The 14,523-nt window shown below is 33.0% G+C and overlaps 1 protein-coding gene across 1 annotated transcript in view; it reads left to right on the top strand.

The window, feature by feature from the left end:
• The window catches only part of BRWD1 (bromodomain and WD repeat domain containing 1), a 111,782-nt gene that overhangs the window by 13,022 nt on the left and 84,237 nt on the right, over window positions 1-14,523 (top strand). The window contains exons 8-13 of the mRNA XM_045540682.1: window positions 349-570; window positions 8,885-8,985; window positions 10,230-10,300; window positions 11,107-11,207; window positions 12,285-12,325; window positions 13,300-13,398. Coding sequence (XP_045396638.1) covers window positions 349-570; window positions 8,885-8,985; window positions 10,230-10,300; window positions 11,107-11,207; window positions 12,285-12,325; window positions 13,300-13,398 — 635 coding nt within the window. The remainder of the gene's footprint in view (window positions 1-348; window positions 571-8,884; window positions 8,986-10,229; window positions 10,301-11,106; window positions 11,208-12,284; window positions 12,326-13,299; window positions 13,399-14,523) is intronic.

The raw sequence follows: 14,523 nt of genomic DNA, 5'->3' as shown, positions 1-14,523 counted from the left end.
AAGTAACATTTAAGTATCATTAATTAATATGGGCAAGCCATGAACTTTTAGTTGAACTTATTACTTGATAGAGAATTTTGGGGAAGATAGTATTTACAATGTGGTCTAACCCTTAAAAATGATAACTTGACAGTATCTTTATATAGATTTTTTTTGCTTTGAAGAAAAATACTATTATTCTGTAAGTGTTCTGACTATAAGATTCATGATTTATTGTACAGTTATGGAATATAATTGGAAAGAGAGTAGTAGTTATTAGATAATTTGAATGGCATGTAAAAGGTATCTTTTAAATGATTTAAAAGACTTGGTATACTAACACTTAATTTGGGGTGTATTTTTTCTTAGGGTTCAGATGACTGTTTGGTAAAGATTTGGTCAACACATAATGGCCGCCTCTTATCTACGTTAAGAGGTCATTCTGCAGAAATTTCAGACATGGCAGTAAACTATGAGAATACAATGATTGCTGCAGGTAGCTGTGATAAAATCATTAGAGTGTGGTGCTTGAGAACTTGTGCCCCAGTTGCTGTGCTCCAAGGACACACGGGATCAATCACATCTTTACAGGTAAACTTCTACCTTACTGGGCACATTTATGTATTATTGCCTGTTCCTTTAAAACTTTCTCTTTGGAATTGAGAAATATTAAGGTGCTTAGTAATTATATGATGTATTTTAAGTTTAGGTAATCAAGAAAAAGTAGAATCAATCATATTTTTACATATCATGGAAGGGTTATGTAATAAATTTGTAATACAGTAAAGCTTTATGTGAAGGCTTATTCTTTGAGGTTTATGGTTGAACTGGGTGTCAATTATAAACTGGTGATAGATTAATTATTAATGTTCAACTTTAAAACTTGTGGATTCTGAGAGGGGAGAGGGTGGCGGCGGTGGCAAAAAAAAAATGAAAAAAAGTCCTGTGGATTTTGATAAGTTGATTAAATTTGCCAAAATATTTTCACAGGAAATGGAGGAAAATTTTGAACAAAGTAGGCATAATAGTATAATGAACCCCTATGTCCCTATCAGTCAATGGCCAATTCTTTTTTAACCATCTTTCCTGGTACCTAAAGCAAATCTTAGAGAGTTCATTTTATTTCTTCTGCAAATATTTCAGTATGAATATCTAAAAGAGATAAGGATTCCTTTTTAAAACAACTACATCACTGTTATCACACTGTTTGTTGATGTTCAAATTTCCAGTTGTCCTGTAAATGGCATTTTATTTAGTTTGTTAGAATTAGAAACAAAACAAAGCCTGCACCTTACAGTTGGTTGATGTAGATTAAAAACAACTTAAAACATAAATTTCATTCCCTGTGCAGTTAAAAAAAATTATTTTGCAGTTTCTTTGTTGAAGGAACTAGGTTATCTGCAGAGTTTTCCCTGTTTGGATGTTGCCAGTTGTATCCTTGTGGAGTAGTTTAACGTATTCCTTTATATTTCTATTAGGTTGATTGTTGAATCCAGAGCAGTAGTTTTCTTTACTGTGCATGAGAATTACCTGGAGGGCTTGCTTAAAATGGATTGTTAGGTACCACCCCCAAAGATTCTGATTCAAAACCTCTGGGGTATGGCCTGAGAATTTGCATTTAGACCTAGTTTTCAGATGCTGCTCTTCTATGGACTGTGCTTTCAGGATCGCTGATCTAGAGAATTGATCACATTTAGGCTAAGTTATTTCATCAGGAGACACAAAATGTGTGCTGGTGTCTGTGTACCCACTGATGATCACCACCTTAGGTTTATTAATTCACTAGGTACTGAAAATGGTGCTGTTCTATCATTTTTTGAAAATTACATTTTGTCAGGTTGAAGTAAATTGTTAGATGATTTGTAAGGCCTTTTTAAGGCACGTTGGTGCCTCCAGTTAGAATTTGGTTAAAACCACGGTGTTGGTTCCATTTTCATGTGCGTATTCATCCAGGTTGTATGTTAGTGGTCTCTAGATTTGATGCAAAGTTTTATGATAAAAGGTGACTTTTCTCAACTGTTCTCATTGAAGAATAGAGATTGAATAGTTATTTTTTATAAGATAACAGTTATAATTGAGATAGTGTTTTATTTTGAAAGTTTAAGCAAGATTTTTGACTTTCCCATTTATTTTTAGTTAAGTATGTCATTCTATGGAAGGTTTCATAGTTTGAAAATTAATTCAAATCCTAGCTAGGTTTCACAGTTAACATTTTATAATTTGATATGGCCTTATACAAAATAATAGCAAATGAGAAAATTGGGGATAGTTTGAGAGGATGTCTGTTTTAAAACCATTGTGGGATTCTTTAGTGTGAAAGTGGAGCTTCTTGTGGTAGTGGGGGCCCCCACGCACTTATCATCTACTGAATATGTCTGAAAAACCTACTTGGCTGTTAGTTAATTTTTATACTATCAGAAGATTCAGTTTTGCTTACTAGTAGTTTTAGGTTCAAAGTCAAACAAACACATGATTTTTAGTTCTTAGTCTTTTTTATGTACTTTCCCCTGTTGTTACTGGTACATAGAAGCCATTTTTAAATTATGGTAATTTTTTTTCAATTTTTAAAAGGTACAAGTAATATTACTTATCGAAAAATTTGACAATAGTTAAGAGCAAATAAGAAAAGGCTTCCTAATCTTACCACTTAATATTAATCATTATTACTATTAATCATGGTAATGTTATTGCCACTTAATAAGTAATCACTTAATATTTTAGTTATATGTCTTTCTCAAGGATAGCATTATAAAATGTCACTTAATATAATTTACATTCTGAAAATGTTAGGAATAAAGCATAGCCAGGTTACAACCAGTGGTAGAACCTTTTATCGATATATAAGAATAGCAAGTGAACATTCCTCAGGAATGAAAGACATAATGCATAGGTTGGTTGGACTAATTTTCCATTTTAAGAACAGTTAGAAAAGCTTGACAAAGGTGAGTAAGTAGCCGAGGTACCAGTAGAATGAAGAATTGAGTTCTCATGGTCTGGTAGATAAGGAAAGCCCAGAAAGAGGAACTTTTGTTTGGAGGCATTTGCCAGTTTCAGAGGTGGTGGTGGAGACGCTTAGCAATGCTTTGCAGAAACTCATGGGGTCGTGGGAGGATAAAAATGGAGTTTAGAGCTTACTTGGAGAGTTAGGGGTCTTGATAAAAGTACCCTTGTTTTGAGATTTGGAACCAGCAGAGTTTTATCCTAGGAGTAAGGATGAACCAGAAATCTGCCTTCACAGAAACTGAAGCCGAGCTTCAATCATCTTAATTCTTGTGGACAGGATTGCTGAGATAAAGAGGGAGAATTGCTAATGATGAAACATTTTATTGAATACAAAGAAGTGTTCTAAATATATATCTGTTAATAACAGCCTCAAAATACATAAAACAAAAGTAGAACCTGTGAGGAGGAATAGACCTCCATAATCAAAGTGGGAAATTAACACTTCTTCTTCTCTTAGTAACTGAAAGAATAATCCATGTCATTAAGAATATAGATTTGGCTGGGTGCAGTTGGTCAATTCTGGAATCCTAGCACTCTGGGAGGCCGAGGCGGGAGAGTTGCTTGAGGCCACAAACAAGTTCAAGACCAGCCTGAGCAAAAGCAAGACCCCCGTCTTTACAAAAAAGTAGAAAAATTAGCTGGGTGTCGTGGTGCACGACTATATACCCAGAAGCTACTCATGAGGCCGAGGCAGGAGGATTGCTTTAGCCCAGGAATTTGAGGCTGTAGTGAGCTATCATGAGGCCACTGCACTCCAGCCTGGGTGAGAGAGCAAGACCCTGTCTCTTAAAAAAATATAAATAAACGAGCAAACTTCTTTTTATAAGGAAACTCAGGAAAAGTGTCCAACATAAATGCAACGTGTGAGCCTTGGTTTGGGTTGGGTCCTGGCTTTAGGAGAGAAACTGTAAAGGACATTTGAGAAATTTAGGAAATTTGAATATGGATTATATAGTAGATAATACTGTATCGATATTAAATTTCTTCAGTGTTGATAATTATAGTTATGTAGGGGAATGTTCAGGAGGTATACATTTAGGGTTTTAGGGTGAAGTGGTATGATGTCTGCAGTGTAGAATCAGATGATTCACATGTATATCAATATGGTATCTACATGAAGAGGCAGGTGTGGCAAACTATTGCTCTTTGGTGAATCCTGGTGACCAGTATATAAGTGCTATTGTACTATTCTTATGACTTTTGTCTAGATGAAAAATATTGCAAAATTAAATCTTTGGGGAAAATGAACACTGTACTATCACTGCAGCTGTTCAACATTATCTTAGTATGTATTACCAAGCAGGAAAGAACAAACATGTATAAATGTTGGAAAGAAGAGATAAAACTCATTGTCCAACAGTTTGATTACCTACTTAAAAAACCAAGAGACTCAGTTGAAAATACAGGTTGCAGTTATGAAATAATAACTATGGACCTAGATAGTCGTGATGGCTGTACAGTATTGTGATTGTATTACATGACACTGTATTGGTGACTTTAAAATGGTTAATATGGTGAGTTTTATGTTATGTGAATTAATAACTCTTTCTAGGATGCACATGTGAGCACACAGGAAAGATTTACATTTTAGCAGCTAATAGGACACCTAACTACCTTTGAATAATATAATCATTTTTAAATTAATTTTTTTATTCATAATTGATAATGTACATATTTATAGGGTACAATGTGATGTTTCAATGTGCGTATCCATTACATAATGATTAAATCAGGGTAATTACCACATCCATCGTGAACATTTATCATTTCTTTGTGGTGATAACATTCAAAATCTTTTCTTTTAGCTATCTTAAAATATGCACTACATTGTTATTTGTAGTCATCCTACTGTGTAATAGAACATTAGAACTTATTCTTTCTTACTAACTGTAACTTTGTACCCACTGACCAACCTCTCCTGGTCCTCTCCCCAGCAATATCTTTCCCAGCCTCAGGTGACCACTTTTCTGTTCCCTACTTCTGTGAACTCAACCTTTATTTATTTTTTCCTTGAGATAATGGTTTCACTTTGTTGCTTCAAATAGAGTACAGTGGCATCATCATAGTTCACAGCAACCTCAGACTCCTGGGCTCAAGTGATCCTCCTGCCTCAGTCTCCCAACTAGCTGGGACTACAGGCATTTGCCACCATGCCTGGCCTGAATTCAACTTTTTAAATTCCATAGGAGTGAGATTATGGTTGTGTTTGTCTTTTTAGGCCTGGCTTATTTTGCTTAACGTAATGTCCTTGAGGTTCATCCAATTTGCCACAAATGACAGGATATTGTTTTGTTTTATGGTTGAATAATATTCCATTGCATATATACATCACATTTTCTTTGCCCATTCATCTATACACGGGCATTTAGGTTGATTACATATCTTGGCTATTGTGAATAGTGTTGCAGCAAGCATGGGAGTGCTTCTCTTTGACACACTGATTTTATTTCCTTTGGATACATACCCAAAAGCATAGGCAACAAAAGCAAAAATTGACAAATGGGATTATATCAAACTAAAAAGCTTTTGCACAGCTAAGGGGTGAAGAGACAGCCTACAAAATGGAAGAAAGTACTTGCATGACAAGGGGTTAATATCCAGACTATATATAAGAAAATAGCAAAAAAAGCAAATGGTACAGTAAAAAAAATGGGCAAAAGACCTGAATAGACATTGCTTAAAAGAAAACATGCAAGAACCTGGTGCAGTGGCTCACACCTGTAATCTTAGGTACTCTTAAAAAAAAAAGCATACAAATGTCCAACAGATATATGAAAATATGCTCAACATCACTAATCATCAGGGAAATGCAAATGAAACCACAGTGAGATACCACCTCACTTTAGAATGGCTATTATGTAAAAGACACATGCTGGTGAGGATGTGGAGAAAGGGGAACTCTTATATACTGTTGGTGGAAGTGTAGACGAGTACAGTCATTATGGAAAACAGTATGGAAGTTCTTCAGAAAATTAAGGACAGAACTACATATGATCCAGCAATCCCATTACTGGGTATATATCCAAAGGAAATGAATGATACATTGTTTAATGGCAAAATAGAGGATCAGCATACATTAAAGACTCCTTATTTTGCCACTGAACAAGTTGTAAAAGTAGACATTATTAAGCTCCTGAACATGTGTTAAATACTAGTCGTTCATAATGTGTAGAGCTTAAGAAAACTATTTTGACTTTGGAAGTAGACACGTGAGATTATAGCACAAAATCATAAGGCCAAAGGGGACTTTGAGAAATCATAGTTCTTACTGCGTCCTTTATGCAGGATTCAGTCAATCCATCTGTATTAAATAATAGACTCTTATTTTTGATATCCCAGAGTGTATGTTACAGTCACTGATGAATGGCTTTGAGGGGGAATAATAAAACCTGTTTGTATTTCAGTGACACTATATTTGAGGAAATGGTCCTATATGGAAACATTAAAAGGTTAAAAATGACTTTTGGGACTGGGTATGGTGGCTCACTACTATAATCCCAGTGCTTTGAGAGGGATTATAGCAGCAGGAGGATTGCTTGAGGCCAGGAGTTGGAGACCAGCCTGAGCAACATATCTAGACTTCCCCCCATCTCTTCAAAAATAAAAAATAAAATTAGCTGAGTGTGGTGGTGCATGCCTTAGCTACTTGGGAGGCTGAAGCCGGAGGATCCTTTAAGTCCAAGCATTCAAGATTGCAGTGGGCTATGATTGTACTGCACTCCAGCTTGGGTGATAGAGTGCCACCTCATCTCAAAAATAAAAAATAATGCCTTTGGGGTACTAAAAAAAAAAAAAAAAATCTCTTGAAAAAAAAAAAAAACTTAAAAGCTACACCAGTGAATTCCATTAAAACCTGTTAGAGTAGCCAGGTGAGGTGGCTCACATCTATAACCCAGTCTCTAAAAACTCAAAACAAAACACCTGTTAGAACTGCTGAGCGCTTAGTAAAATGGCTAAAGGACCCATGTGCTAAAACAACCAAGGAAAGAAAGGTTTCCTATACACTGTCAATAACCAATTAATAAATACAATGGCAGAAAAAATACAATTCACAATAACAACAAAATCCTTCAAACATATAGGAATAACCAGGAGATGTGAAAAATAATATCTATGGAGAAAGGTCTTAAAAATAATGATAGAAACTTTGATGGGGGAGGGAATATCCATAAGTGAAAATGCCTACTGTATTCCTTAGTCAGAAGATTCAATATTGTAAAGATGTCAGATCTTTCCTATTTATGCTATAGAATCAATGTATTTACATTTGAAATCTCAGTTGTTTTGTTTTAATGGAATTAAGCCAGCCACCAAACTTATTTAGAAGAGAAAAATAAGCACAGATAGCAAAAATAAGAAAAATTGTGTAGCCATGCTATGTATTTTAAAATGCTTTAAAGCTGTTAAGAAAACAGTCTGGTATCAACCCAGGAATAGACGAAGATACAAGTGGGATGAAAATATACAACTACTTGTATATCTGGGAATTTGCTTTAGAACATAGGTGACTTAATGTAGAAATGTTCTTTCATAGATAGTTATGTTTAGAATTCTTAAAGTACTCTGCATGTTCACAAATTTTACCGTGGTGTTTTAGTTTTAGTTAACAAGACTATCCAGTCATTAATACAACTTCAGTATATTACTTTTTCTTATTACTTCTAATGAGATATTCTACAAAACCGGATGTTAGGCCATGTTCTGGAACATACCTATTTAGATGTAAACAATCACTTTGAACATTTAAAAAAATAGTCCTTCATTTCTTTCTGTAATAACTCTTCCTTCTGTTAATGGCACTATTATTAGTCTTTGTTTTCTAAGCTCCTTCTTTTTCTTCAATGTCTCATTGGTCAGCAAGTTTTGTTGCTTTGTCATTGCCTTTCCTCCTCATTCTGGGGGGAAGGGGTGGAGCTGCCTTCTGGTTAAGATTCTTGCTTCTTAGATTAATTCAATTTCTTCTTTGCTCTTTCTTACATCTTACCTGTTCCCTTTCAGTCAATATTGTATGTTGCTGTCAGATAAAACTTTTGACTGCCTTTGGTGTTTACTTGAAAAGTAGTTCCCCCTTAACTTGCTATGATTTCATCTAGATTCTCTACCCATTTAACCCATTTCCCCACAACTTCCCATACCATTTTCCCTCTCACTTTTGAACTTAAGCTCATATTATTCCTTTGCTTAGTGTGTTTTTCTTGTATCCCTTGCATTTTCCTATCCATCTTTTAAGCCTTCCTGGATGTCTGTGAACCTGATTGGTCTTCCTTTCTCTACTTTGTTTGTTTAGTGTACTTGGTACTTTATTAAATAGAAATGATAGCCCTATTCTGAAGTTACAATATAATTCTTATATTTTTAATAATATTTTTATGGTTTTGTTTTTTAAATATTTAAATCATTGATCCATTTGGAATTTATCCTGAAGAATGGATTTACCTTTCCCCCACATGCATAGTTGTTGCAGTACCATTTATGTAGTGATCCATTGTATCCCCAACGGATTTGAGATAATAATGTCTTTATCCTACTTACGTCTTATAACAGGGTCCATTTTTAGATTTTATATTTTTTCCATTGATCATTCTGTCAATTGACCTGTTCTTGATAGTTTTAATAGTTAAGGCTCTGTGATATGCTTTAATGTCTGATAGGACAAGATCTTTGCTTTGTGAAAGTTTTTCTGGCTAATCTTGTTTGTTCTGAAAATAGTCTTATTGAGATCATATTACATATAAATTAACATGGAGAGTTATGATTTTTCACTATGATATTATCTATATTTTGGATTTCTTATGTTTTATTTCCTTAGAGTGTCAATGTTAACTTTGGAAAACTAAAACTGTTAAACTATGACTTAAGTAGAAGCTCTAGATACTGAATTGTCTATATTATTATTTTTTAGTTTAGTCCAATGGCCAAAGGCTCTCAGAGATATATGGTTTCCACTGGTGCTGATGGGACAGTTTGCTTTTGGCAGTGGGATTTAGAATCCCTGAAATTTAGGTAAGTGACTTTAATTATGTAACAAGTTTTCTTCTTTAATGTAGTTAGGATTTAGTCTAATGAAATGAGCTTTGATTAAAAAGACATTATGTGTTGTGGTTTCCTTTTGATTTTTGAACTTAATTTTTATTACATACAGCATATGTGCTATGTTGACTATTGACTGTTTACAATTTATTATTTAGATAGTTGGATATGTAAAAGAAGCATAGCTTTTCTATCTTAGCACAGCTTTGTGAAATCAAAGTGAGACATTTTTTAAATGTTGAAAATGCAGAGTTAGGAATATAATTGGAAATTCAGGCAGGAACATTTGAGAATCATGAGACCTGGATTATAGACCTGTGCTGTCCAATATGGGCAGCCATTAGCCACATGTGTCCGATTGAGCACTTCAGATGTGGCTAGTGCAATTGAGGAACTGAATTGTTAATTTAAATTTTAAAATTGATACTTGATTTAGTTATTAAAAATTTTTTAAGTATGTTTTGAACAACTTGAGTATATGAAATTTTCAACAGTAAGTTTTAGGAAATCTGAATATAGACCAAGTATTTTTGTTGAAAACTGAGTTTTGTTGCATTGTAATTGTCAAATATACAATGGAAAATTTCAAAGATTTAATAAGAAAGACTCTAAAGTATTTCTTTAAAATTTTATTAATATTTACATGTTATATGGTATTTTGGATATATTGGGTTAAATGAAATGAAGTTAATTTTCTCTTTATACTTTTTAAAAATGTGGCTACTATTTAAAGTTACATATGTGGCTTACATTCTGTTTCTGTTGGACAGTGCTATACTCACTGGTGATTCTATGTCCTGTTCTGTAACCTTGTTGTTAGATTCACTTAGACTCTGAGCTTCAGTCACCTCACTCAAAAGAATGGGGTTAGTAGGCCTGTGCTTTCTGTGTAGTAGGATTGGCATGAAGGTTGGGATTGGATAGTGTTTTCTAAAATCCATTCATACATAATAGTATATGTGGAAATAATTTGGTATACGATAAGGTTTAGCCAGGTGTGGCATGCCTATGGTCCCCGGCTACTCGGGAAGCTGAGGTAGGAGGATTCTTTGAGCCCAGGACTTTGAGTCTAGCCTGGGCAATATAGCAATACCCCACCCATCTCTTAAGAAAAAAAAGATTATAATATTTGAATATGCTAGATTAAAACCAATATTGTAAACTGTGTTAATGTGGTAAACTAATGTATGTTAAAGCAACGTCTTTTTCTTTTAAAGTCCACGTCCCCTGAAGTTTACTGAAAAGCCTAGGCCAGGCGTTCAGATGCTTTGTTCTTCTTTTAGTGTTGGTAAGAACTTCTTCAATAATTTTTTTCTTAGTTTTATTTTAGCATTTATTAAATGACCACTTTATTGCTAAGAACCTTTATTAGATAGATGGTAAATTACTTCTGGTGTTCATATCATTAGGTTTAATGTATCATATTCATTTAATTAGCCTTTTTCTTTCAGTCTTTGATTCTGCCTTTCTCTCATTTCTAACAATAATCAGAGTTAGTGATGTAAGAGATAGCTGGCAAAAAGGAGACTTAAGATGTCTACATGAGCAATTTCTATGCTATGTGCCCCATGTGTATGTTCCAAAACTGATTTTCTTTTAACAGGCTAAACTGCATATTTTTGGTAGTTTAAATTTGCTTTCCACATGTAATATCTTGGTGAAATTATTCTCTCTTTTTTCTTTTTGCAGACATTTTTTAATATCATTCTTTTTCTTTTCACTTTTCTACCATAAAAGTCTGAAATCTTCAACAAGAGTATTTTATTTTCCATAGCTAGCGTTAGGTATGTAAAGTTCTTTGGAAAGCAGAATCCCTTTTGTTCGAGTATTTTTTTGAGCACTAGCACTTACCTTGGCATTCTTAATAATACAGAGGGAGATTGTGAACATTTCCAGGTTGAATTAATTTTTTTATTAAAGCTTCAAATATAGTTTTATAAGCTCTTTATATAGTAAGTTAGAAAATTGATCTTTTGAGATAAACTTAGTTTTGGAGTAAGGGATCTTGCTTTTTCTATATTTTAATATAGAAATTTGATTTGTTCATATGTATGTTGTAAACTGGATGTTTAAACTTTAACATTTTTATTTCAGGTGGTATGTTTTTAGCCACAGGTAGTACTGATCATGTAATCAGAATGTATTTTTTGGGTTTTGAAGCACCTGAAAAAATTGCAGAACTTGAAAGCCACACTGTAAGCATCCACATTTTAAAATTTATAGATTGTTTATTAATACTTTTCCTATTGCTAAGGGGAATTGTTATTGGTTCTAATTTTATTTTTCATTTTTCTGTTAAACAGATGAATTTTAAAAGATTTTTTGATGTGGTTTTATTAGATTTAAACATTCTAAATCATAGTTGCATTTCTAAGTTGTTGGTTGTGATGTCCTTTTAAATTTTTGCTGAATTCAACAGTTAAAATTAAGAGATTTTTGTATATTTATAAAATGAAAATGACTAGGTACAATATAGTTTTTGTTAAATCAATTCTAATTTTAACTTAAGCATAGGAGCAATTGCATTTAAAGGGAAGGAATCTCATTGACAACTCAGAATAATACCTTGAGAGTGCTAATATTTTATAGTGGTTATTTTTTTAATAGCTTTAAGTCTACAATCTTGATTATGACGGTTGATGTTGGTGGGTTAGTTTCAGGTGGGCCTATTTATCCTGACCAAGCTTATGAAATAAGAATGCTGTTTTATTAATGGGTAGTAAGATAGATAACTGTCAGTATTCTGCAATAGTCTTGTCAGGGGTCAGGTCATCTTTTCTTCTATAGAGAGTTTTAGGGAAGCCAGTGCATATCTGGAAGTTATTTGATAAACATAGATTCGAATCATTTAAAATATTTTTTTGTACAGAAATAATCATCAAGTGAAAAGGCCTGTTTTCAGCTGCTTTAAAGTCTTTATATTTTGATCACTTTATACACATTTCATTTGCACACAAGGCAATTTAAATAGATGTAACTATAAACACAGCTTTAATTTTAGAAACAAGCGTTTTTTTTTTTTTGCCTACTGGATGTTGCCTATCTTTGAATCGAGAGCTGTATCCTAGTAGTCTTGCTAGGTTCATAGTTGAGAGTCTTTGCAATTAAAACTACAAAACATGTTGATTGACAGAGCTAAGCAACCCAAGTGCAAATCTTGCTTGTTAAAGCAAATGTACTTCTAGCACTAAAACTGTTTTTGTTTTAAATTTATAAACCATGTAAATTTGTAAAAGTGATAATTTTTGTACTTGTTTTTTTCCCCCCTTTAGGATAAAGTAGATAGCATCCAATTTTGTAACAATGGTGATCGGTAAGTGTATGTTTGTGTGTTTTTAGGCAAATAAAAATGCTGCATATTAGTAGGGCTAATATATCACTTTGCATATATTATTTTCCCTTTATATTTAATTTCACTTTTAATTGACAATAATTATATATATTTATGGGTTACAATGGTGTTTTGTTATATGTTTACATAGTGGAATGAATAAATCAAACTAATTACATACCCATCACCTCACATACTTTTTTTTTTGTGGTGAGAACATTTAAAATCAACTCTTTATATTATTTAAAAATAATATAATACATTATTATTAGCTATAGTCACTATTTGTATATTTCAGGTACTTAGTAGTAAATATATTAATTGAATGAAAAGTCTCTGGGGTAGGGGGGAAATACATCAAATGTAAATTTTTAGAATTGTAGTTTCTGCAGGCTTCTATGACCAGAAGTAGTTTTTCTTTGGCCAGATGTCTGATTTACTACAAAAAATTGAGATGAAGTTTCTTATGTTTGAGTAGTTTAAAAACATGATAAACTACTGTGATGTATACTGCAACAAATTATTACTTAAATTATATCTCTATTTCTTGTCCCCATTGTATCAGGTACTTTTCCTAAACTGCAGTTTTTGACACCTTAATTTGTTAATAGATTATAAATTAATTTGAGTTAAGAATTAAGTTGTATAAATGGAACTTTTATTTATTAATTTTCCCAGACATTAAAAATTTTTCCTGTTTTTCCCCTTCTCCAGGGACTTCTTTTACAATGTCTTCTCAAAATTCAGTTTGTTTGAAAAGCTATTGATTGAGTTTCAAGTGTGTTTTATTTCATAGGGTCAGGCAAATCATAGCAAACCATTTTTCCATCCACATATGCCCTAAATACCTACTTGTAGATTCAGCTGTCTTCAGAACAGCCACATTAAAAATGATTTTGCATGTGATTTTAATTGTAGACTTCAGTGACAAGTTAACTTTTTCTGAATGTTTAAAGGTTCCTAAGTGGTAGCAGAGATGGAACAGCACGGATTTGGAGATTTGAGCAGTTAGAGTGGAGAAGCATTTTATTGGATATGGCTACCAGAATCTCAGGGTAAGTTGAGATTGTTATACGTGCATCATAGATGCTTGGTTTGTGTGTTTGCCTTTCTCTCTCTCTCGTTGGTTATTTTGCTGAGGGAATTATATTCCTGTTATGAAGTGCTATGGTCTAAGTGAATAGCTACCTACTGCATAATTGATAAACAGGTAGTTAAATCCCATATATCCAAAAGAATTTATCCTTATTTAATATAATTATATAGCAGAGAAAAACATATACTTATTCAATTAATATTGTTGCTCAAAGCATTGACCTTCCTAGGAGTTGCATTTAAAACCTATAATTAAAAAAAATTACAAAATTAACCCAGATATGTCAAGTGTGGAAATTTTACTTTTCTATAGATAAGATTTTTGAAATTTTTAAAAGGTACTTTGGAGCTAAGACCAGAGAATAAAGTAAGGAAACACACTTTATTGTTAAGATTTCAAAAGAAAATTGAGCTCTAATGGGAGTTTTGCATGCTAAAATTTTGGCTTGTAAAATGGGGTTGAGGCATGTTTCTCAGTGCCCACCCCACCCAAGTTTGAAGCGTGTTTTGAGCTTCTTTGAGGTAAGTAGCATGTTCCTAGATAAATATTGCAAATTTGAAGTATGTTACTTTTTTGGTTTGTGTATACTGGGAGGCGGTATAGATGGTAGAAAGAATACGTATTTTGGAGTTGGACCTTGGCTCAGATACCACTTACATGTTCATAGCTATATAGTTTTGAGAACATCATTTAATATTTCTTAATTTGTTTCATTATCTGAGAAATGAAACCACTTGAATTTAAAATTATCTGATGAAAGTGTCTAGAGCACTGTTCGCATAGACAGTTCAGTGTTCTTTTGCCTATTTACAAATACTGTTAATACTTTAGTTACACTGTAAGTAATAGAAACCTAAAGTCATAAATTTTACTTTAGAGTTTATTTCCAAAGTTTAACTTTATACTTTTTTCACATCAATTTTTCTGAGAAATGTTGTTTCACATTTTGTCTTTTGAGAGTCATGTCTGCTTTGTTTTCAGTAATGGAAATTAACTTATATTCTTTGCTGTAGCTCAAAGAATTCTTATGCAGTTTTCAAAATAAATTTGATCTTAATATTTTTGTAGAATTATCTGTGGTAGA

The sequence above is a fragment of the Lemur catta genome, chromosome 1 (assembly GCF_020740605.2).
Source record: "Lemur catta isolate mLemCat1 chromosome 1, mLemCat1.pri, whole genome shotgun sequence".
Taxonomy (NCBI): Eukaryota; Metazoa; Chordata; class Mammalia; order Primates; family Lemuridae; genus Lemur; species Lemur catta.
This window is presented reverse-complemented; position numbering and strand designations above follow the sequence as displayed.